This window comes from Lutjanus erythropterus, chromosome 1, assembly GCF_056507025.1.
Source record: "Lutjanus erythropterus isolate fLutEry1 chromosome 1, fLutEry1.hap2, whole genome shotgun sequence".
Lineage (NCBI taxonomy): Eukaryota > Metazoa > Chordata > Actinopteri > Lutjaniformes > Lutjanidae > Lutjanus > Lutjanus erythropterus.
In genome coordinates, this window is record NC_139317.1 from 20261510 (window position 1) to 20286229 (window position 24720).

A 24720-nucleotide genomic window follows, 5' to 3' on the forward strand; every position below is an offset into this window, starting at 1 on the left:
CATCTGCTGTTTACACTGTAATACTTGAATTGGATCGCTATTTTCAGTTTGTCTATGTATACTGAAGCCATGACAAAAACAAGGGAGACCCAGACTGTGGGAAAATTGGGGGCTCGTCCAGGACTGTCACATGTATCAGTATAAAATAAACCATAAATAATGAATAAATAAATTGGTAGAACTAAATATCAAACTGAAAGCTTAGAATAAGACAAAAAGTATTTGATAGCTTCATCTGAGCTAATTTATGTTAAGGGAATGCATCTGTTGCACAGGTGTGAGTGAGACGATGCATTTCTGTGATTTCCCTTGTGACTGCAATGTACATAATGACATAATAAATCCTACCAGGCAAAGAAATAACAAAACCTCTACAGAAATGGTTTAACATGCCTGTTCACCAGATATTTAACCTCCAGAAGATACCTTGCCTCAAGCCAAACAGGTTAGCGAGTTACACAGGAAGGTTACACAGCCGCCCTCTTACAGGAAATCACAAATTATCTCAGTACTCCCTCTCAGTGATAATTTACTGCCTCGGGCAGCACACAAAGAAATGAATGGAGAAACAGGTTGGAAATGAAATGTGTCTGCAAAGAGTGAATGGCACACTTCAGCAGGAACATGGATGATGCTGTTTGCTTCCTAAAAACAAAACTTGAACAGAGAAGAGCTGCTGCTACCAAGAAAGGAATGAATGAGAAAGTGACAGTTCACCCTCAAATCAAAAACATATATTTCTCTCTGGCCTGTAGTCCTATTTATCCATCTAAATGTTTTGGTGAGTTGAAGAAATTTGCAGATATGGGCCACAGAGATGTCTCCTCTTGAATATAATAGAACCGAACGGGACCCAGCTTGTGGTGCGCCAAATAATACATTTATAAACCTCAACAGCAACGTCTTTTTGCAGAAATCCTGACCCAGTTACTCAAGATAAACCAGCAATTTCATGCTGAAACTCTTCTGTCTACCAAACCACATTGCTAACAGCATCACTGCAGATGTCAAAAACTAAAAAAAAAAAAAAAACAATGTGAAAAAGTGCTCATCGCAATTCCCAGTTATATCACAGTTGTCAATCAAAGGAAAGGAAAACAGAGAATTGGACCCAAATGCAGAGAGGAGGCAGACTGGTGCGGTTCAAAGCGATTGAATGAAAACTCAAAAAACAAAGTCAAAAAACAAAAGCTGCCGTAGAGTAGTACAAAGGTGAAACAAATCCAAAAGTGCAAAGTCTTTTAAATAAAAAAAAAAAAAAAGTAAAACAAAATGAAGAAAATTCCAGGATACTTCACCCAATGGTACAAAAATAAACTAAGAAAGGAAAGATCCTGGACTAAACACGCAGGAAAGCTAATACGGGCAGGTGAAAACATAGGAAGTGAAACAGCAGAAACAAGAGGAAAGACAAGAACTTCAAAATAAAACAGAAAAAAAACTGACGTCTTCCGACTGGCTCTTTCGTCCAACCAAAAGTCTACACTCAAAGACTCTTCATATCTTATCATAAATGACAAAGAAAAATAACAAATCATCACATTTAAGACGCTGGAATAAGCCAATATGATATGACGCACAATGGCTGCGTTTAAGATGCATGAACCATTACACACAGGTCGTATGTTACAGTCATTTTATTACATGGCTTTGTTAAATATTGTCTGTTATTTCTGTATAACAGGCTGTTGCTACAAGGAACAGACTGTTGCTATGGACACAGTTCTAATCATAGACTCTGGAGGTACAATAGAATCGTTGTTAAATCACTAAAATAATTCAAATTATTTCATATTTTGTATTTAATTATTGATTTTTTTTTGGTACATAGCCATGTAACAAGTGTGATTATGTTCAGTGAGCAGATCACTATTACAAAATAGAGCCATAAAATCATTTTAAAATTAATATTTGGCATCACCTACTTTTTGGGCGGTTAAGTAACCATGTCATAAGCAGGTCATTATGTGAAATAAACTGCTTCAGGAAAATTCAAGACCTCCCTGCTGTGTGTCGGGGTCCTGCATCATCCTGTTGGGATTTGTTTCACAATAATGACCTGCTCACTGTAAAGATCCCTTACTTAACCATCTTTTTAGCAGATAAGCACAAATTTTTTCCGCAATGACGACTGTGCTCACTGTCATCTGGTTAAAAGACGTCGAATGACATCATCCATTATTTATAATAGCCCAATCAGTGCAATAGACAAATGAAAACATCAATAATACTCTTAATAATACTCAGACATTTTACAAAAATAAACAGACAGATTTGGGATTTGGAACAACTGCTTGTAATTCAGGACTATCCTCAATTTTTGTAATGTAGCACCACTAAGGCAGCTAGCATGGTGATACAGTTGGCGGGTGTAGGTCGTCACAGAAATTGTAGTTCCTACATAAAACTGTTCACAACAAGGTCTGTGTATTATCTTATCTTATCTTTTTGACACTTTGAGCATCACAAGCTGAGTACCATTTATTCCTATTATATTCAAGAGAACCCAGACATGTCTACAGCTGATATCCCCAATCTCTGCAACTCACACCAAAACAATCTAGATGGATAAACAGCTGTACAGGAAAGAGGCAAAATATGTAGTTTTGATTTTGGGGTGAACTGTCCTTTAAGGAGGTCTAATACTCCACTGGCTGTGATAATTCAGTTCTCTATATACGCTCTGCGTTTAAGCGATGGAGGAACTATATGGCAGCTGCATCATGAGTTCATTAGGACCGTCGTCAGCCTAACAGCCGTCTGAAATGGCCAAGGACTCCTGGGACTCGGGCATGACAGCTTCCTCTTCGACATAATTCAACACATCTGTCTACTTTGGCACTTAATAAAGGTTTACAGCACCAATTCCCATATCTCTTTTAATGAGCCATGATCAAAATGACAAATGTGCTTGATCTTTCCTCTTTTCATAAGCATGCTTCATCCTCTGAAGTCTTTTATTTGGTTATCAATGTTTTATAATCAATCAGGGGCATAAAATGAATGGATATGATTGTCGTTATCCAATAAAGGCACAGTAGCACATACTGTATATCATTTCTGCAGACATTCTGAGTCAAGATAATCTACTGAGATCATGCACTCGCAAACTACAGCCAGCCCAGGCTAGATACACACCGCATACTAAGAGGTGTGCCTCTCAGGGGAAAGACAAATGCTGTTGCCATTCTCCACTTCCTGCTCAATTAATCTGAAGTTGGACACTTACTTTTTTTTTTTTTTTTTTTGCATTTTCTTCACCGTTTGACTGTTCTCACATGGGATACGTTACAGTGAAGGAGGAAACCTGGAGACATTAGTTTAGACTTGATGATTTCAGCAATTTAAAGACCATTATTTCTGAATGACTACTGACTGTTACTCAAGTTAATGGTTTCACTGTGATTAGAGAAGCAACAAGGCTTGTCTGGTAGAGTCTGCGGACATGCTTGCAGCTCTGTGAAGCTGTAGGCACATTGGTACTTTTAACTAAATGCTCTAAAAATCTCTTCTTGGTATTTTTATATCAAAATCTAATAATGCTTTGCTTCTGTAAAACAAAGTATAATGCCTGAACCAACCAATTTCAACCAATAATATGACATCCACCCATCAATCAGTCTTCAACTTTTAGCAGCACAGAGCTAATCCTGCATTCATATGGTATCTGAAGAATTGGAAAAACGAGTTTCCGACAGGGAAATTCATGTGAACGCTTCCTGAAGTTTGAAAATGTTACATGACTCTTCAAGTTGTTGTCTGTTGACTTCATAAATATAGAAACATGGTGGACGAGTGTTTGGTTGATAACCTTTAATTAATTCATGTATTATTTTTTTTTATTAAAGATTTATCAGTTTGCTAGTTCGTAACAGCATGGTGCTTCAAGATACGACACGCCTACTTTTCAACTTTCAAATTAAATTCCTCCCAAAGTGAAGTTCTGCCTATCCTGTTTCTCTTGGAAATATGTCACAATACGCAGGCTCGATACTTTCAACTGGTCTTAATACTTAACTAAAAAAATCAAGTCAGCCTCATGGCGTCATTAAAACTAATGAGACCATGAATTTCCAACATGTTCTCACTCCGAGCTATTCAAATACAGCAGCTTGATCAGGCGCCCTGCACTTCAAACTATGACACTCTATGTACCCCTCGAGCATAATTTTTCAATGTGCAAATATAAAAATGAATATGCAAAGTATAGGTAGACTTTCAAAATAAAGGCACAGAAACCTCATGGATATTTAGGCACAACAATTACTAATAATTAAAAAATCATAGCTTGAGTTGAAAAAAGTATGGTAGTTATGTAAGTCGACACTTTCACATGGGACATGAACCCCTGGGTGATAGTCCTGAGTTTGTTTGACCCACCCATCGACCCCTCAACTCATTCATATGCAGACTTTCTTCTTTTTTTATACGTCAGTCAGCTTTGATGACACATTAAAACATAGCTAGAGGGGTGCCTGTAGTGTTATAGTTGAAAGCACAGGGCCGCTGACCAAGGTCCTGTAATTGATGTGTTGGAAGTGAAAAGGGATTGGAATGTCTGAACAGAATTCATGGCAATCCATCCAGTATTTGTTGATATATTTCAATCTGGACCAGGGTTTTTCAGGCCATGGACCCCTTACAACAGGGACCCCGCACTACATATATTGCATTGAATATTTTCAGGTCTTCTCTCATTTACCTATGGCTGCTAATTCAGCAGCAGTTCAGACTGTCTCGCTTGTGAAGTTACAAAATGATGCATTGTGGCTCAAATGACAGTCTGTGTGCTTGGGATAATAAATTGCCAGTCTTTTGCAGTAATATGTAGCTAACTATTTTGGTGTTATGGATAGGCGCTGCACAGTGATTTAGTATGTTAGCTAGCTCACTTGATTGTATGATGATTCATGGGTAGCCTTTTGTCAGTGTTGCATAAAATAAAGGTTTTGGATGAATAGGCTGATTTATTTTTGCTAATGACATGTTTGATTTATGTTTATGTGCATTTTCAGATATATTTTGGTTTATGAAAAAACAACCCAACAACAACTTAATAAAGTGGTGGGCCAACCGGCTGACTGACTGACATTGCCATCCCTATAACCATGCCAGTCTGGCTAAGAAAGTAGAAAAGGAGACATCTGCAGATAAAATCAAGTGGCTTTTCCACATATCTAGGCTTGCAACTCTTGAACTGCAAAAACAAAACAAAACCAAAAAAAAAAAATCCCCCAAAACAAGAAAAACAAAGTAATATCTACATAAATACAGAAATCCACTTTTGTAAATCAAATTTACACAGTGTTCAAATTGATTTTCTGGATTGTCTCTCAGTCTGGCTATTCTAATGGATTTCAGCACTTGGTGGCATCAGTGGAGAGTGTGGCAGCATGAAACATGGCTGCATGAATCCACATCTACCTCTCTTCACAGGTGCAGCTGAAACTTTTGTACAGAGATGAAATGATGCTATGATGTGACAAGCAAGACGATGCATCTCCACTGTTTTCTTTGAGTTAGAACATAGGGTACACTGTGCCATTACCATAGCTACCAGTGCAGTTGCAAATAACAGCATTAACACTTCTGAAGACTGGCTTTGACATATTAATCCACTGTATCTGCAGCCTGGACAAAGTCCATCTTATATAGAATGTGTTTTCATCATAGCTCTCACCATCACAGTACAAAGACTTGCGGGCTCCAACCCACCTTGAGTCGTAGGCGTATGGTGTTGCAGTCCCTCAGCGGGTTCAGTTTCAGCGTCTCTCCCAGGTTGTTGCAGCTCGAACTCTGCTGCTGCAGCTCGCAGCATACACACACTCCATCGCTGTCAAACTTGAGCTGGGGGGGAGGAGGGGAGAACACACATCCACACTCATGCATGCACGCCACGTACACAAAAACATGCACACGCGCACACACACACACACACACACACACACACAAATGCACACACAGACACACAAAAACACACGCACAGATCAGACCTGAGCTTGGTGTACTGATGCATTGTCTTTAAATTTAATGAGGTGGAAGACACATTTCCTGACATGAGCTATATTTCTGAGACACTGTGAGACGGGTCAAAAGTGTTAAATTAAGACTAAATACACATCAAATACAGGATATAACACTAAATGATTGCAGCTGCACATGGTTGACAAAAGTACGCAACAAAAGAAGAGAGGCTGCGAGATATATGGAGCTACCCAGGGAGGGATCGAGGTAGAGTGTACCTCGGCTCTGTGTCCCAGATTGAGAGAAAGCAGGACATGAACTCAACAAGTATGGGTTAATTACATTGGGGAGAGGAGATGACGAACGTTAACGTTTCAGTCACGACTCAGGGAGCATCTCTGGGGAGCCACATAAAACAGTGAAGTTGGTCTGCTCGGCTGGTCCCACTTGCACAGGGAGAAAAGCTGCTTCTAATGTAACAGTGGTCAGGTTAGTGGGTTGGGTGCTGGATGAATCACAAGGGGCTTCTTCGTCAAAAAGATCGGAACCCGTGGCAATATAAATTCAGCTTAAAAAAATCAGCTTAGCTTCTCATTATGACAGTATGAAGACCGACTGTTAGGTTTCCAACCACCTCTGATCACCAGCTGCAAGGAGGAAAAGCTTAATACACTTATTTTGAAGTGTGCTGGATTTTCTTGATTCACACGTGTGTGATGTTGAAAATGCCAGAAGTGTAAAGAGCGTGTATCTTGCTGGTGGAAACCACTTATTAAAAAAGATTTTTTAAAGGTCCAATGTGCAAGAATTATGAGGCTTTTTTGGAAGAATATAACAAAATTTGATATAATATTCATAGGTGTGTTTTCATTATTGTATAATCATCTGAAAATATTCTTCTTCTATGGATGCTGCCATGATGCATTGCCATGTTTCTATGGTAGCCCAGAACAGAAAAAACAAACACTGGCTCAAGACAAAACAGGGCCTTTTGTGTTTTGCACAAGTTTGCAAGTAATATAATTTGCACAATGCAACTCTATGCTCCATTACGGAAGTAAACCACATATCTCAGAATGAATGACTATTTTGTTATCCATGTGCTCAAAGCGTCTAGCCGATAAATACCAGTATATGCTAAATAGTAACGCAATATCATGTGGCTGTTTCCAGCAAGAAAAATGTCCAAGAAAAGAAAAGTTGATGCACAGGGACTGCAAGATGGGAAAAGGAGCACAAGTTGTAACTTTAATTGGTTTTACTAGACTTCTACTGTCAGAGCTAGTTGTTAATTATTAAGTTATTGCTTAAAACAATAATCGAATGCAGAGGCCGTTCTATAATATAATAACAAGAAGGTACATTTGTATTGTTTTAAATTTATAACTGGCCCAAGGATGAAACTCTGTGTGACAACCCTGTCTAACACACTGGTCCTTTAAGCTCCTATTAAAGGGGAACTCAACAAAATTTACACTTTTGCATTCTACTCAGCTTGTTCTTTGTGTCTTTGATCTTTTGTGGCTTTGGAGGATCTCTATCACATCTAAGACCTCAGCTCCAGTGATATCATCAGGCGTTATCTTGACTTTGGCTTGAAGACTTGAGATGCTCAGAAAATTTGTCACAGAAAGTCTCAATCAAATTGAGGTTACGGACGCTGAAATACAGAAATACTGGCAAGGGAAAAGAAGGTCTCACAAAAGGATGCTATTGGTTGCATACAGATTCAAACGCTGACATGCCAGCACTGCCCACCATCACTCAAAGACACAGAAGATGGCCAACAGTACAAAATGGGGAAGTTGAGAAAGGTTAAACCTTGTGTAAATGTCTCTGAGGCATTAACGATTGCTTTTATTACCTTGTGAAAATGAAGCACATTGTTGTTTTCTACTCCACTCAGCTATGTGGCAGTACATCAAACTAAGGGTTTATCGTTGTTACAAATGGATCTCACAGAGAAGAAGGGGATACAATATTGTTTAAATATGGGGATGATGGTGCTCACTTTCCTTAAAGCTGTAATGAGCAACTCTGGAGAAAGACAGTTGATTGTTGAGTCTCATTCCCAGGTTGTCAACCCTCCTGGCTCTGATTGGTTGTTTTTTGTTCAGGCTGGGTTCTTGCAAATGCCATTAGAAGCACCACAAGAACCAGATTTTTTTCCCCATTTTATCTGTCTCATATAAATACTGTCAGCATATAATGACACTTTCAGCAAATGTGACAAAAAGTTTTTTGTTTTTTTTTAAAGTTACCCACTGAACGTTTAAAGACACTCAGTGTTGCACTTGGATGTACAAATTATTAAGTGTTGCAAATAGTTTGTTGCCTAGTTACGTTCTTACCTCAGCACACCGTGAAAATCAGATTGACAGTTTCAGAAAGTTAGAACAGTGGAAGGGCATGGGGGTGACGGTGTTTCTGAAGCTTTTCGTCCATCTAACAAGCACTTATGATGAAGTACACTGGCCCTTTAATGAGTCTCTATGTGTGAGGGCTGAGGTCTGAATCTTTTTTTAAATTGTCTCCTCTGAGTCTCTCAACCTTAAAGAGTCTAGCTGAAGTACTCTTTTAAAGTTGTTCATCTGTTTTTTTTTAGCTATCTTCGATTCTGGCAGAGATGGATGTGATAATGACGAGCCATTAGTCACCAACAGACAAATAGTTCAGTTTACTTTTGATGTTGACTCAGTGCTGCAGCCTGCTCAGAACAGAAGTGCTGCCTGTCAGAATGCCATGTACTGATGTCCATGAATTTAAACATGAATTCTCATGTGAATGACAATGGACACATGCCTGTTTATCACTGACTTCATGGTTACTGGTTTCACAGATGGATAGCAACGACAACAACATGTTTTGCACTTCAACAAGACATATACAGCATCTGAGGAGATCCAACTCATTCCAACCACAAGCCCTTTAAACGTTTGGCTGTTTTCTCCTTGTTTTACAGGCTTATGGCAGAGTCACTACATGATGTGTTACTGATACGATGAATACCATATATGTATATATATATATATATCTTTTTGACAACAACATCACGTTGCATGTCAGTGTTACTTTACATGTTGTAGTACGCTTATAATGTGAAAAAACCATTTTGAAACAGTAGACAGATTTGTTGAGCTGTATGTCCACAGCTTTTAAACATAAAGCAAATACTTACATATTATAAATTATGTAATAGATGTGGGTTCTAACTTGGTTTAAACATTATGTAAACAAAAATGTATAGAGTGTTAGCTGATATCATGTGGTGGAGCTCCACCTGAGTGGAGTGGCATTTTGGGTAGGTATTGTTGTTGTTAATATTTAGCAGGTACAGGGGGTTTCAGTGTTTCTACTGGTAACGATTTGCTGCTGTATACAGAATAAAATAAGAAAAGAAAAATTCTGCAATCAATAATTTGTTCCACTTCCTCAATTCACAGGCTTCACAGTTGTTGCTGCATTTGTTAATCTATCCATGAAGCCTGATTCAGTGATTGTATGTTAGCTTTCTAGATCTGTGGTTGCAAACTGTGGTCAGGAGACCTGTGGTTTTAGCTGTTTTAATCGATTTGAGCCTGGCTCATAGCTGCTTATTAACTTTTTAGTTAGTAAGGGGTGGGGGTGGGGTAGAATCCAGTGCCCCTCTCAAGTGCCTTTGCTCCAGCAATATAAGAATCATGTTGATGTTGTTGTGAGATACATGTGGGCCACACCTGAGTCCTTTCTTATTTTTTAGCCTGTATTCCATGACATTTTGGGAAATCTGCTCCATGAGAAACACTAATATCACTAGAAACAGTCTGTGTGTTGAGTTACTACTGAGAAGAAGGGGTGTGATTTTTGAGGCATATTGCATCAATCTTGTTCAAGAAAATGTGTATAGGCCTGCACTGCATCATTTCTTCCACGATCAGAGAAATGCAGGAAAAGTTTTCAACCCTAAAGAATGACAGCCAGAGTAAATGACTTGTTAAGATGTGTATCTTTGCGAGTATGGAGTCTAAATCTGGGTGCATGCATGGGTTTGAGGTCCAGTTGGTCTCACCAGCTGACAGTCTTCCAGGGAGTTGACCAGCTGAGCGTTCTGGCAGGAGAGGATGGAGCCCGCCAGGTTGAGCATCACACACACGGCTGACAGCAGCATGAAGAATGTGATCTGTGACAGAGAGAGAAAAAAAAGAGAGAAAAATAATCTCAAAATGTTGCAGCTTACTAACACTGGCTCAACTCTTGCTGATACTGTGTTCGAAGGCAGCTGTAACACCAGAGGCACGGTGTACTTTCCTAATGAATCGTCACTCAAAGTGATTTCAACAGATCACCAAAGAGGAAATTAGCACTGATGTCAAGAGGAATCAATAACCCGTTTCTCCTCAGACCTCCAGAGTCTGACGGCAAGAGAAATCATAATTACAGAAAAGCTTTTCAGCAAATGACACAAAAACTACTTATTGATGGAGGTAAATTCTCCCACGGTGAAGTTTTTCTATCTTACTTGACATCTGAACAGCAGCTAATGTCTTTCAGTCAGTATAAAACACTAGACACACATGCACACACACACTAACACCGCTCTCAACAGAGCTAATATTTCTCCACGCTCCAGAGGCGGCAGTTTAGGTCTAATGTACTTTCACTCTTTGCCCCCTTTTCCTCGGGGGAAAGGCTTCTTTTTTATTTCCGAGCTGACAGTCCTGTGGATATCAATCCCGTTAGCAGAAATATGGCTACCATTTCTGGTACTTTGAATTACAGGTCAAGCGTAACGGCCAGAGTTTTAAAAGAGTTTAAAACAGACAACCAGTCCTCTCTGTCCAGGAAATTGCAAACCGGTCGCCAGTGTTTTCTGAACATTTCTTTGTTTTGTGAGAAACATGATGAGTTTCACAAGCTCATAATTAGTCCATTTAATTAAAAGGCACAATAATAGCCTATTTTAATTTACAAAGTGTTGGAACGAAAAACCCTGGGGCAGTGTTGGTGGAGGACATGAAGGGCACTAGCAGGAGGAGTTTGACGGATATAAAGGTTGTGTAGAACACACATACACAGATGGAGGGGAGGAGAGAGGGAAAAGGGGGTGGAGAAGGAAGTGGAGGTAGCATGTAATAAACAGATGGAGCGATAAGTTTAAGTGCTTTTCACCGTGGCAGAAAATTGAAAGATTGAGAGGCTGATGGGCGAGCCTGAGGAGCACCTCGTTCGATGGCAAAGAGGAAAATCAGAGGGGGACAAAATGCAGAGACAACAAATTTCAAAACAAGTGGGGGCACGAGACAGTCATTAATAGACAGTGACAGAGAAGAAGAGACGGCAGACAGCGAGACAGACAGAACAAGACTGCGTAGTCCCATGGTGCATTAGTAGTGAGGATGTGTAGATCTGATTAATTAGCATTTCATGAATGTGATAGCAGCAGACTGGTTCTATGGTTGATCTGCTGCATGAGAACGTAATCAAGCCTGCGGGAACTGAACTCAGCTGATGTGCAGTGGTTTTGTACTGCGGCCACAGGCAGAACTGCAGGTCACATGATGCAATATATGCTTGCTGGGTGTCTTTTGTGGTGCAGGGAATCAAATCTCCCCAAAATCCCACAAAAAAGCCAATTCCTGCCCACACTTAATCACCTCTGCATTGATTTACCTTTTTAAAAAGTGCAGATGTTTCAATCATGAAGTGACATATGCTTATTATTTATGAGTCACCAAGATTTCTTTCGACATAATTTATTTTGTGCCTTAAATATTTCTGAACAGCTGGCTGGCTCAGTTAAAGAAACAATATGTGTGATACACTAAAATCCCAAAAATGCAAAAACCTAAAAAAGTTTCTTAGTGTTTGTGCCCAGTGACCAGTGATGAACAATATCTAGGAACACATAATCCATAAATAGATTATCTGGCATAAATTTCACTTGTTTTCTCAAACTGAACCAGAAAATTGGACTGCAGTCGAGACTGATACAATGACACAATGTTGTTTCATCCGAATAAAACTTGTCTTTATCAAACTAATAAGCAAAATTCAAACTGATCAGCAAAGAGCAGCGAGCGAGCTTCATCCTTCACAAAAAAACCCTGAATTTATCAATATTAAGATCCTTTTTTTCTACATAGGTATAAATTATGACTTGACTTGCAGAGATGGATGGATTGTGCAGTTTGTACTGTCAAATATACTGTTATAAAATTATTTCTTGATGTTGACTAACAACCTTGTCTGCTATTACATGCCATGATGGATAACATTGTCAATGTGGAATAAGATGTTTTTTCCTTCAACCTTAAAACCAATCAAATGCGCAGTATATAAAGGTCTCTCTCACCTTCAAACAACAACAAAAGACACAGTTTGATGACATCATGAAGGAGCGTGGGATCACGGGAGCTGTTGTACACAACAACTGTTAAACAGCCACTATTACTGCTGAAAATCTATCTGACATGAATCATGTTGATGGACAAGATAATGTTCGTAAGTCTTATTCATGTTACATTTACTCACATTAGCCAACTTCCTTTCTCTCACATATTCGGTGTCTCTGCAGAAGTTATAGCAACAGGTGACCAAATGAAGCACACTGTATCTTAAATAAAATTAAAGATTTATCTGTGCTTGAACATGGTACAGGTACAAAACAAATAACACAGGTCCAATTATTTTTATTCATTTTAATGCGTAAATTACATATTATACCTTTAGTTAAGTAATAAAAGGGAGAAATGGTATGTTTCCTTCCTCTTCTTTCTCTTTTAAGAACCTTGCTACTTACCAAATGTTGACTGATGGCAAAAATGAAGATTTAGCTACATTTACACAGTATATTGCCAATATCATTGAACCTCTTGTGTCATGTTCTGCCAAGTAAATTTAATCTGCATATGAAAACAGGATCATAAGGGCTTGTGGGGAATATGATAAATCATAAACCTTGACAGAACATTAATTTCTTTTTTTATCGATTAGATGCTGCTGTCAGTAACAGAGATGACTGATTTTCTGGACCTTGTAATAAAGTTTGGAAGTGTCTGTGTGTACAGAGCTGAAGTCTCCCACTCAGACTGATGGGATCGGCTTGTTATCGTGGAAAAAGAGATGAGTTTCTCTTCATTCATGGTGATGACAGTTGAGATTAGTGAAGAAGCAGAAGTTATGAAACATCACCAATGCAAGGACGTTTTACACTTTAAAATATTCAGACACATTTCTGCTGCCAGCTTGGATTTTATTTACTTTCATGCAGGATGAAACAAGCAGATCTGAGTGCTCTTCGACGTGAAAATCAGTTTAGCATTGCAGAGGAATAGTCTAACCTCCGGTATATCTAGAGAGATTTTTGTCATAACATTCAGACTGGCTCATACAGTATTGATCACCATGAGTGACAGTAATAGTTAACATTTTCAGAGAGCTGTTCTGCAGAAGCGAACAAGCAGAAAGCATCATCATTAGTTCACTTGGGATTGCAGGGGTGTTTAACTCGAATAATGCCAGGACAATAACTATCACAACAGGGATATTGTAATGCAAAAACCAATGACGGTAAAAGCTCCTTCACTGGCACACAGGCCATGAGTTTTATTTTAATGAAACCTCTCTGGGCTGCCAGCTGAGCCGGTCAGACACACAAAGCTGCATTTCAAACAATAACCAGCTGCAGCTGAGGAGAAAACAATCTCTCTTCATCAAAGTTCCACTGACTGCTGGAGAGCCCTGCCATAATATCATGCCTCTTTAAAGGGATATTTAATTTTTTTGTTGTGTGCATTTGCATAACTCTCATATAAATCTGTGTCAGAACTTCCAATTACCCTTCATTGTAAACTACAGCTACAATAAAAAGCATAAAAAAACAGAGACGATGCCAGCACTGCCCTGCTGATTCACACAGACACTAAATCATTTTTATGCGCTACAAAAATTAAGTTAAGAATATCAAAATTTCAAGGCCACTTACTGCAATAATTTTTTGAGTTTTGAACCCAACTCAAGCTCTCAAGCCCCTCGCCCAATGTCAGCTGGGATAGGCTCCAGCAGCCCCGCGACCCTTGAATGAATAATAATAAGCTTTATTTGTACAGCACTTTTCTTAACATAGTTACAAAGAGATTCACATAAAGATGAGACAATAAAACACAATAAAATTAACTAAAACAGTATAAATGTGATGAAAAGAAATTTAATTCAAAAGCAGATAGAAGACTTTTAGAAACCCTAAAAAATTGCATTTTTTTAAAAATTATTGACTAAACTACTTTAGAATCTACCAGAACGATTTTCTCTTCAACTAGAAAGAAAGTTCCTACAAGAAACTGCTCACAACAAAGTCTGTTCATTATTTTGGGTAATGGGGCATGATTTTTGGAAAGAGACACTGGTTTTGAATTCTTCAAATGTATTTTTTTGGGGTGCCATTTTGTCCCATTATATTGGAGACAAAGCAGACAGCAAATGTCTACAAAATTCTGCAACTCACAACAAAACAATCTAGATGGATCGAAAGCACTACAGACCAGAGGAAAATATATGTATTTTTGATTTTGGGGTGAGCTATTGCAGTAAATTGCCTTGAAATTTTGAGTTGTCTCAACTCTTTTGGGTTCTTTTTTTTTACAGTGTAGGACAATGGTGAACAGTCCCCCAGTAAATCCTTCTGATGTCCAAACAGTCGTGTCCAGGCCTGTGTGACACTGGCTGTCACCTGTGCGTCCACTATGCTCTCTCTCTCTCTTTGCTGAGTTGATTGTCACGCCTGGCCCCACATCGCTGCCTTCTCATTACCATGTAGGATCACATAGCACCATTTAGCAGCGAGTCATTAATTACTGCTGCGCTGCCCTCTGCATGTCAAAGAGGAAAACACACACACAAGAAGCCACGCACGCACACGCCACTCTGTCGCTGTAACAGCCGAAGCAGATTTACGCTGCATGTCATCATCACATCGTTTAGCGCTCACTGCAGAGGACAATACAATCAACATTCATCTCCATGACACGCGCTCATAGATTACAATGGAAGACCCAAGGTTCAGGTGTATCACTGTAATTCTCCATAACTGTCACTGAGGTGAAAATCATCTGACTTGAGCTTCGCCTCATCCTATCCTTCATCTACCTGCAGCACTTATTCAAACTGCAGAGAAAATGGACCCTATATGTAATGAAAAAAACATTTTGTTCTTGTGTGCGGTTATGTAGGCTGCATGGGGGTAGAATATTAAAAGCACCCTGTGGAGTTTTTGACAACTAATAGCACCATGGGGGCAATATTTTACAAGTGTGTTCCCTCATGCATGAGAACACATATGCACGCACACAAACACACGGGTGGCACGAGACACATTTCTGCCAATGGCAGGGCTGCTGCTAATGATATTGATTCATCTGTCAGTTATTTTTTATGATCAATTGATTACTTGTTTAGTCTGTAAAATGTCAAAAAAAATTGACAAAAATGCTCAACCCAAAGACTCTTCGACAGGTCGACCAGGTTATCATCACCATCCTGCTGCTGCAGTTTACGTTCAACCTGAAACAAATGTCTGTATATGTAGAAATGTAAATAAATGTACATATTGTTATTTAATTTTTGTGTGACATTTTAACGTATTCCATTCTGAATTTAATAAACCATCTGCATATTATATTATGTGTGTAGCATGAAGGAACAATAGTTCTAATTTTGCTGTATTTTGTTGTATAACCCTGTTTTGTCAAATCACAATAAATGACCTTGAGTCCTTGATTTGATTCCTTGAGCAACGTCTCAAGAAAGGCAGGGATGGAGAAGACCACTAGCTTATTAACGTGGATTTGAACAATTCAGGATTTAAAGCTGGTGTAGGCAGTTTATTTTTGGTGTCAGTGGACAAAAGTTAAATAAAAACCTTTAAGCCTAATGTAATTCAAGTCTTCTTCTGCTCCTTGTCTTGGCTCTGTTTTCATGCTTCAGAAAATCTAGCATGTTACAGGAGACTTTGGCCAATCACAGGTCAGTAAGACAGTTGGTTGTTAAGTCTCATTCCCAAGACATAAGTATTTGATGATCTGTGAATGAGATCTAAACATCGATCTCCTGCCTTCAACACATTTTTTAGACCTCAAGGATTCATATTTGTGTAATACTGAATGTAATCTTGTTTGTTTACAAGAAAACTCAACAGGGCACATTTAAAGCACAAGTTCAGCATTTTGGGATATATTCTTATTCACTCTCGGGTAGGGAGCTAAATGAGCGGACTAATTCTACTTTGTCTGCAAAATATAAGGCTACAACCAGCAGGTGAATTGATGTCTTTACATTTGGATTTTTGATTAACAAAACATGATGTAATGTTTTAATTAGAGAGCTTTGGACAGAGCTAGGCTAACTGATTGTTTCCAGTCTTTGTGCCAAGCTAAGCTATCAGCTGCTAACTGTAGCCTTACATTTAATGGACAGAAGTGAGAGTGGCATCACTCTTCTACAAACAGTTATCTATCAAACTTAACATTAAATTATTGTGGAGTTTCAATGGATTTGGAAAATCTATGCAAAACTAAGTCAATTCAACAATTAAACAAACTCTAAACATCAGCATTTACAGCTCACCTCCAACACATTTGTCTAAACAAACACATCACAAGTCTCAGACAAAAATAGATGCTCGCATGCCCGCAATTCAAACACATCTCGTGTTTGTATTCTAAAGCTCACCCCATCTGTCTGCGCTGCCACCAACAACAACAAAAAAAACAAGCTCATTCATCACCTCTGTTTATTTGAAGAGGCACGAATCAGAGATAAGATAAGCATCTCAGTGGGGAAACTGGACTGGTGCATGCAGCAGCAAACACTAACGGGCTTTCAGTGTTTCATTACAAGCCAACTAATAGGAAATACAAAGATGTTTAATAGAAATAAGAACAAAGGAAAGAGGAGGCTCATATATCATCAGCTGACAATTTCTGCAGTATTTTAAGCAGATATTTATGAATATTTTATCAGGAGTATCAGGAGTGGCCTGAAGCTTGCACACATGCACAAAACTGTCACGTAGCAGGTTATAACATGACATTATACATATATTTTGTGTATATCTACATACAGGTGCAGAATGTGCAGATTAGGCAATGTGCTGTACTGTCTGCACTGCTGGAGGCTGGAGGCATCATATTTGTTGCAAATCTGACAATATGTAAAATGCATTTTTTTCATGCTAGTATTATTGTGTTGATAATACACGTGTGGATGACAGTTCATTGTTTCTGTGCAGAGAAAGTGCCAAAGATATATCCATGCAAAAACACAAACAAACACACTGTGACAGAGTCAGCCATTAATTCAGACTTTCTATGTTGCTGTCAGCATCACAAACAAACTCACTCAGTAAAAAACAGAAGCATAAAAATAACCTTGTATGTAATAACCTTCACACGTGTGTATTAGTTCCACAGATTATCTGCTTTTGCTTCCTGGAGTTCAGACAGACGATGAAATTCCAGCACTATAAAGGCTTAACAAAGATGCATCAAAACTGCAAACCATAGGATGTTACAGTATAGAGTATGTGTTTCTCATAAATCTCACAGCTTAAAGAGTGGATAGGGTGCATATTTATGTGTTACAACCACAGGATGTCTATTTCTTTTTAACTTTCTCTAAATTAAGGATCTAATGATAGAGCACAGTTTAGATCAGAAGGCTCTTGGAGTTTGTTCATTAATCGCTTATATCATTTTTAATGCTGAGTGATGAAGCAAATTCTTCATCATGTGGACAATAAAGTTATTAATGAAATTAATATAAGCATGGTGTTCAACAGAACATTTATCAGTTGAACATTTCCAACTATTTTAATAATCCATCAGTTTTTAAAGTAATTTTTAAAGCAAAATTGCCAAATATTCTCTGGATTGAGGAGTGGGAACTGAAGATTTACTGCTTTTCCATGTTTGATATCATTGTAAAACATTTAGGTTTGCGACTATTGGTCTGACAAAACAGGGCATTTGAAGATGATATCTTGGTCTTAATTTTGGATATTTGTTGCATTTAATTCTTTGGCACCTTTTAAGGTGTCCTTATCCCACATGCATGCTATTTATTTTTGAGCTCATTCCCAGCTAAAAGTCTGTGAATTTAACAAAGTATAAATCTGACAGGAAGCCAAAATACAAAAATAAAAAGGACACTCAGAGAGCACAGATTCGGCCAAGGACAACATCTTGCAATGTTAATGAAAGTAAAAAATAAATTTGTGTATCCACCCTGTGATTCAGAAAATGTAATGGGAGCTCTTTTGGCCCACGTCACACCCTTCCACCAAGTTTCATGAAAATCAGGCCAACAGTTTTTTTTGGAATCCTTTTCTCAAACATTGTTTTTACATCAACAGACAATGAGCCCCATTGCTTTTCTCAGCTTGTCTCTACATGATAAATAAAAAAAAGTTACATATATTACTACAGACCTAGGTGAAACATGCTCTGTGTATTCACCTAGACACACAGCAGATTAATCACTAATAAAATTCATTGTTAGTTGCAGGCAGGAAAGGGCAATATATCAATATGATATCAATATCATGATATGAGACTATAAACTCTTAGATTCTGGATATTATTATACTGAGACATAACATAGGTGTTGTCTTTTCTTAGTTTTAAAGGCCTGAATTAAAATAAAGTGATGCAACTTTCTGAACTCATCAGTGTTGTAGCTGTTCTATTATTTGTATTTTGTATTTGTATTAGTCATTAAATCTACATTACTGATGATTATATATGAAAGATATATTCCCAGGTAGTAAACTGTGACCACTTTGAGAAAACATCCTGACTTACAGCTGCTACTTAACCCTTTGGAGCTGCCTCGGGGCAAAGTAACTAAATACTGAGCAGCTTTGATCAGAGGGGAGTTGTATAAAACTGTTAGCTTCTTTTGTCTGCAGCACAAATTAGTATTTAGTCTGCAGCAGCACTGCGACACAAGGCTGTTTATTTTCAATTATCCCTGAGCCACAAGAGTCGGAAGCAATGTTTTGTTTTTGCTTGTGCTCAGCAGATCACAAACCCTGTGATTCAGTTTCCCTCTGACACTGTATATCAATCCTCTCATCCTTCCCCTGCCATCAAGGCCTCTGCACAGCTCAGAAACATCTGTGAACAAAAGACAGCTTAAAGACAATAAAACTGAATATTGATCCAGAGGACACAGTGGCATGAGATCTGGTAAACTGTTCTGCACCTTAAGGTGACGGAAAAATGTGTTAAAATACAACCAACCTTTGGGTCAAACCACAATCAGTAAAGATAACAATGTGTGTCACTCGTACTGACTTTATAAACACTCAAGGGAAAGAAAACCCAGAGCTGCAACAGCTGGTTTTCATTGGTTTCCACCTCTAAATGTAACTTACTACCTTTCTGCTCCTTCCTACCATGCAGAGGTGTATGCTCTGGTGTATATTTATGCATGAATGTGTGTGTGTGTGTGTGTGTGACCCCATCACCAGGATTAGCTGTGATCGGAGTTGAGTGACCCTGAGTTCAGTGCTGGTCCAAATAAACAGTGCAGGTGTTGATACTAACTCTCAGCAGCAGAACCCAGGGGACATCACACTAAACCAGACGTAACGACTTGCGCAGGGTCTGAATCCTGTCGGGGAATAAAGCTTCAGCACAGGAGCGCATTTCACTTTCAACCCTAATTCATGTGAATATATAGAGATACCTGGAGATGCATACATTTGCAAAAGCCACAATTCTAACCTGACTGATGAGAATCCGAGGGTTTGCCAGTGAGTACAGTGGGCAGAAAACCTAATTTACCCCAAAATAATAACAGTAACAGCTGAAGACAGCATACAGGCTTGCATATTCTAGGTAGTACTTAGTAAATACTGTAAGGTGTTGTTTACATTGCACAGCGGAAGGATCACATTAAGACTAAATTCCCAGTCAAAGTGTCATTTTAAGAGTTTCCAAAAGTTGACGGAGTTCTTACTAAACAAGATAATGAATCTAAGATAGTAGACTCTGTAGACTCTGCCAGCTTTCACACCCAGGTAAAGGGCTGTGTGAGTAGCGCATGTGCATAGCGGACCCTCTTGCTTTTCATTTCAACATAATATTAAGGGTTTCAAGCAGCCACACAGCCCATGTGAGCAGCAGACATTCCATGTCATGATTATTTCTTCCACTTGAGTCGTGTGGTTCTCCGCAAAGAGAGTGAAACAGTGAACAGTGGCAATTATCTGTTGATGGTCATACCAGCAACATGACACCTTACACAACAATTTATCTGTAGAATACATGTAAGATTCGTGACAGAAAAAAAATGGGGGGTTAAGAGCAGTATTTTTTTTGTTGCACAGTTGTTTCTCTTTCTCCCTCCCTCTTCTTCTCTCACTCTCTCTGAATGAGAGAGAAAAATCACACTGCTTTCTAGTTACAACTCTTCTTCAAGATTCTTCTGTATGTAACTCAGCGCAGAAAGATAGGGGTTGCAGTAGCAGCGCAGCAGAAGAAACACTGTCTGTGTGACCACCACAGCCATGCGAGCTGCAGCAGTTCAGCACAGTAGCTGTTATGCATGGGTGCAGCCAGCATAGCATAGTCATAAGGCCAACACATACACAGACAGCTGTGGACACCACGGACACCTATTAGTTTTGTTCATACTACTGTATGGAGTCCGCAACAAACTGGGTGTATGCAGATGTCTGCACAGAGCCTACACGTATTTACCTTAGCGAACCCTAATACACTCATGAACACAAAGTTTACCACTGTCTTGATTTTTAGATGTTTCCACACAGACCTGCAGCAAACATACAATGCTACAAGATGCTATCACAGAGATCACAGCATTAAAGGGCCAGTGTGTAGGTAGTGGCATCTACCTTAGAGGAACCTAGCAGTGAGGTTGTAGACCGCTACAAAGTGAATTCTGCATGCCTCACTCTCAACTTCCAAGTCTGTATCTTGAACCAGTGTTTGAATGTCTGTTCTGGGCTTCTGTGGAAGAGGACCAGTGCCCTCTGTAAATATAAATTCTAAGATAATGAAAACACAATGATTCAGGTGATTATACATTAATGAAAACATACTTATGAATATTATATTCCATTCCTGCCATAATCAGCCAATAAATCCCCCTAAATCTTACACACTGGACCTTTAAAACTTGCCTTAAGGTTGTTGTTGTTTTTTATTTTCCTGCTGGCTATATCTAATTGTTGCAGGTGGCCAGGAAAGAACACCAGCTGTTTTTCCATTTTTTTAGTTGTTGACTGTAAGAGTGAAAAAAAACACCTCTCCTTGACTTTGTAGGCTTTGATGTGTAGTCATGTTGACAGCATGTCAGACTGCATCTCCACAGGACGTGATGGATTAGTTCCCGTGGTTAGAGACATCATGTGGAAGTTGCAGTTCAACACTTTTTATTGGCAGATGAGACGTGAGACCTACATCAAGCATTCTGCTGAACTACATCTTACATGCTGGAGTTTTTTTTTTTTTAAGTTGACCTTTTGCCTTTTTAGCCCACTGCCTCCAAACATCCACATGAGGAGAGGACAGATAACAGTAACCAGACAGGCAGTATGTATAGGGGAAGTGGAGGTGCTCTGTATAAGGAGGAAGAGGAGTTCATCTCCGTGCCAGAGCTCACACTTATTGATTAAAACAGACCATGAAAGACAGTATCACCCTGAGGGTCAGTAGCTGATTAACCTCCACTTCTCAACGTTTTAATCAACCACTGACCTCTAAAGAGCTAAAACAAGGAGGCTCTGCCATCTTTGCTACCCCCCGCCTGCTGGGGGGGGGGGGGGGGCTGCTGTAATGAGACAGGCCTATAATGAACCTGGTCCCAGCAGACTCTCATACCACACAGAAGTACAGCAGGAACTTCGTTAAAGATGCTGGCTGCTTACAGCGGTTCACTGAAAATCAAGGATGACGTCTCCATAAGTGAGTAATAATGATGTAAAACACTGTCAAGTGTGTTTCATTAGACACAAGACAATACAGGCTGCGATATGGAAGTGTTCCTGTGCTGTGTGTCGTACATGATGTCCAAAACAAAGAGACTTAAGTCAGTTAAGTCCACATATCCACAGATACACTCAATGTCACAAAGGAATATAAAATGTTACCAAAAACATTTTAAATTAAAATGTGAGGGGCTGCATATTTTCAGTCTATTTATATGTTTTCTCTTTTTCTCTTTATTAAATTAGCCATACATCAGCATGGCTCAATTGCACTGTTGGTTGGTCAGTTGGTCCACAACTTTGGTCCAGAATGAAATATATCAATAACCTTTGAATGGACTGCCATGAAATTTTCATCATTATCCCCAGATGATTAAATCTACTGACCTTGGTAATCTCCTGACCTTTTTGCTAGGACAACCAGCTGGTTGAAATTTGTGGTTTGGAGTTGGGATGTGCACGACTAGTAGACTACACAATTTAACATTGCCGCCCTTGCTGCAGCCCTGTCAGACAGCAGCCCCTCTCGCCCAGCACGTATGCCCCAATGGCCCACGCAACGGTGGATGTTTTTGTCAGCAAAGTCGGACAGACGACAGCTTGTAAAACCAGGGTGGTTTGGCAGTGTTTTGATATAGGAAATGGAAAAAAGGTTGAACGTAGGCTGTGATATAATTATCTGGCATATAACCACTTGTATAACCACATGTATTGACTCATATAAACATAATTCCTTTCAATCATCATTTATGACCCACTAGATGTGTGTGATGATGTCTGAATCTGCAGAGATTCTGCCCCCTGCCTGCATTTCCTTATTTTCTCATTATTTTGCTGTGCTCATAATGCTTGGTATTTGATGTCCTGGGAACAAGACTTAACAATCAACTTTCTGGTGCGTTTATGAACCGCTCTGCCAAAACCTACTAATTCAACCTTTAAACCTTAATATACACTGCCTGGATTTAATTAAGCCAATAGGTAAGAGCCTTCCACTGGATAATTACTGCAGTGATTCATATGTTTTAGCTGGCAACAAGTTATTTAACCCTAACTGATGCAGTGAGCAGCTTCTCATTTCTTAAACAACCATGTTAGAAGACATATCCTGTGGTAGTGGAAAAGATGTTACTCTGTTTCAGAAGAGACAAATTATTGGTCTGCATCAAACAAAGAAAACAACTACAGAGACTGCTGAAACGACTAAAATTGGGTCAAGAACTGTTCAATGTATTATTGAAACCTGGAAGGATAGTGGTGAACCATTATCTTCGTGGAAGATAAAAAAAAAAAATCAACAGTAGAGGTCACGGCTATGTTTAATAGCGAAAGTAAGCATTTCCACACACACACACACACACACACACTGTGAAGATAACTGATGGGACTGGGACTAAACAGCTGTGAGGCTAATCAGAAAAAGGGGCTTCAGTTTGCCAGGGAACATAAAGATTGGACTCTGGAGCAATGGAAAAAGGTCATGTGGACTGATGAGTCCAGATTTACCCTGTTCCAGAGTGATGGGCACATCAGGATAAGAAGAGAGGAGGATGAATTGATGCTCCCATCATGCCTAGTGCCTACCGTACAAGCCTGCGGGGGCAGTGTTATGATCTGGGGTTGCTTCAGTTGCTCAGGTCGAGGTTCAGCAACGTTATGTGTCCAAAAAATTAGGTCAGCTCACTACCTGAATATACTGAATGACTGGGTTTTTCCATTAATGGACAGTAAAGGCATATTCCAGGATGACAATGCCACGATTCATCAGGCTCAAATGGTCACAGAGTGATTCAGGGAGCACAAGACATCATTGTCACACATGGATTAGCCACAACAGAGTCCAGACATTAACGACAACAAGAATCTTTGAGATGTGCTGGAGAAGACTTAATTAAAAATTAAACATTAAAAAATTAATGCAACTCTGGACAGAAATAATTGTTGTGACATTACATAAGTTTATTGAAACGATGGCATGGCGAATGTATGCCATAATCAAAGGTAAAGGTGGCCCAATGAAATATTCGAGTGTGTGACCTTTTTTTTGGCCAGGCAGTGTAATTTAAGTGGGTGAGTTATACAAAATTAACCCCCATATAGTTGGGCATTTTAATCCAGGGTTCAATAGGGATTAACTCACTTTTGGAGCCAGTCTCAAATGGCCATTTGACAAGTTTTTGGCTCTTCCCTGTGACTTCATTTGTCTGCCCCTGAGATTGCCATTTGCTCTGTGCCACAGTACAGCTTCAGAGCCACTAGCAGAGAAGTAATCCTGTTTAGTGATACAGAGTTTTTAAGACAGCTGATTAATATACAATATTAACTGTCTGAGACAGTATTATATCTTTGCCAACAGCTACAGCACCACACTAGATATACATTAGGCGACTGCTCTCTGTCAGTGGCATTTCTTGTGCTGCTGCTTATCTTTCAACATTTTAACACATGCGCATAATTTTCCAGTATTGCTAAAAGTTAATTAAAGGGTCATAGACACCCTGAGACATTCTGTATTTCACACGCTGTAATTTGTGGGCAAACAGCATTACACTGAGATGCATGTACTTCCACTGACGTCTTAAGCAGTGTTATTTCTATCATGGTTTATTGCCTTTCCATGTAAATATGATTATCTATACTTCTTTGTTCTAACATTATAATGAATCAAAAATTGAGAGCCATTAAACAACGTCGAACAACCTACCCCTTTTGTATTTTAAGCTGAACGTGGTCATAATGACTGACAGAGAGCAGCGTGACCTGAGCTC

General features: G+C 39.1%; 1 protein-coding gene across 2 annotated transcripts in view; it reads right to left on the minus strand.

The window, feature by feature from the left end:
* The window catches only part of entrep2 (endosomal transmembrane epsin interactor 2), a 141045-nt gene that overhangs the window by 29202 nt on the left and 87123 nt on the right, over positions 1 to 24720 (minus strand). The window contains exons 3-4 of one of the 2 annotated variants that reach the window (XM_084716260.1): positions 10013 to 10123; positions 5716 to 5847 (exon numbers count right to left, since the gene is read on the minus strand). In XM_084716260.1, coding sequence (XP_084572386.1) covers positions 5716 to 5847; positions 10013 to 10123 — 243 coding nt within the window. Of the gene's footprint in view, positions 1 to 5715; positions 5881 to 10012; positions 10124 to 24720 lie in introns of both variants that reach the window. The other variant, XM_084716258.1, reaches the window with a different exon arrangement.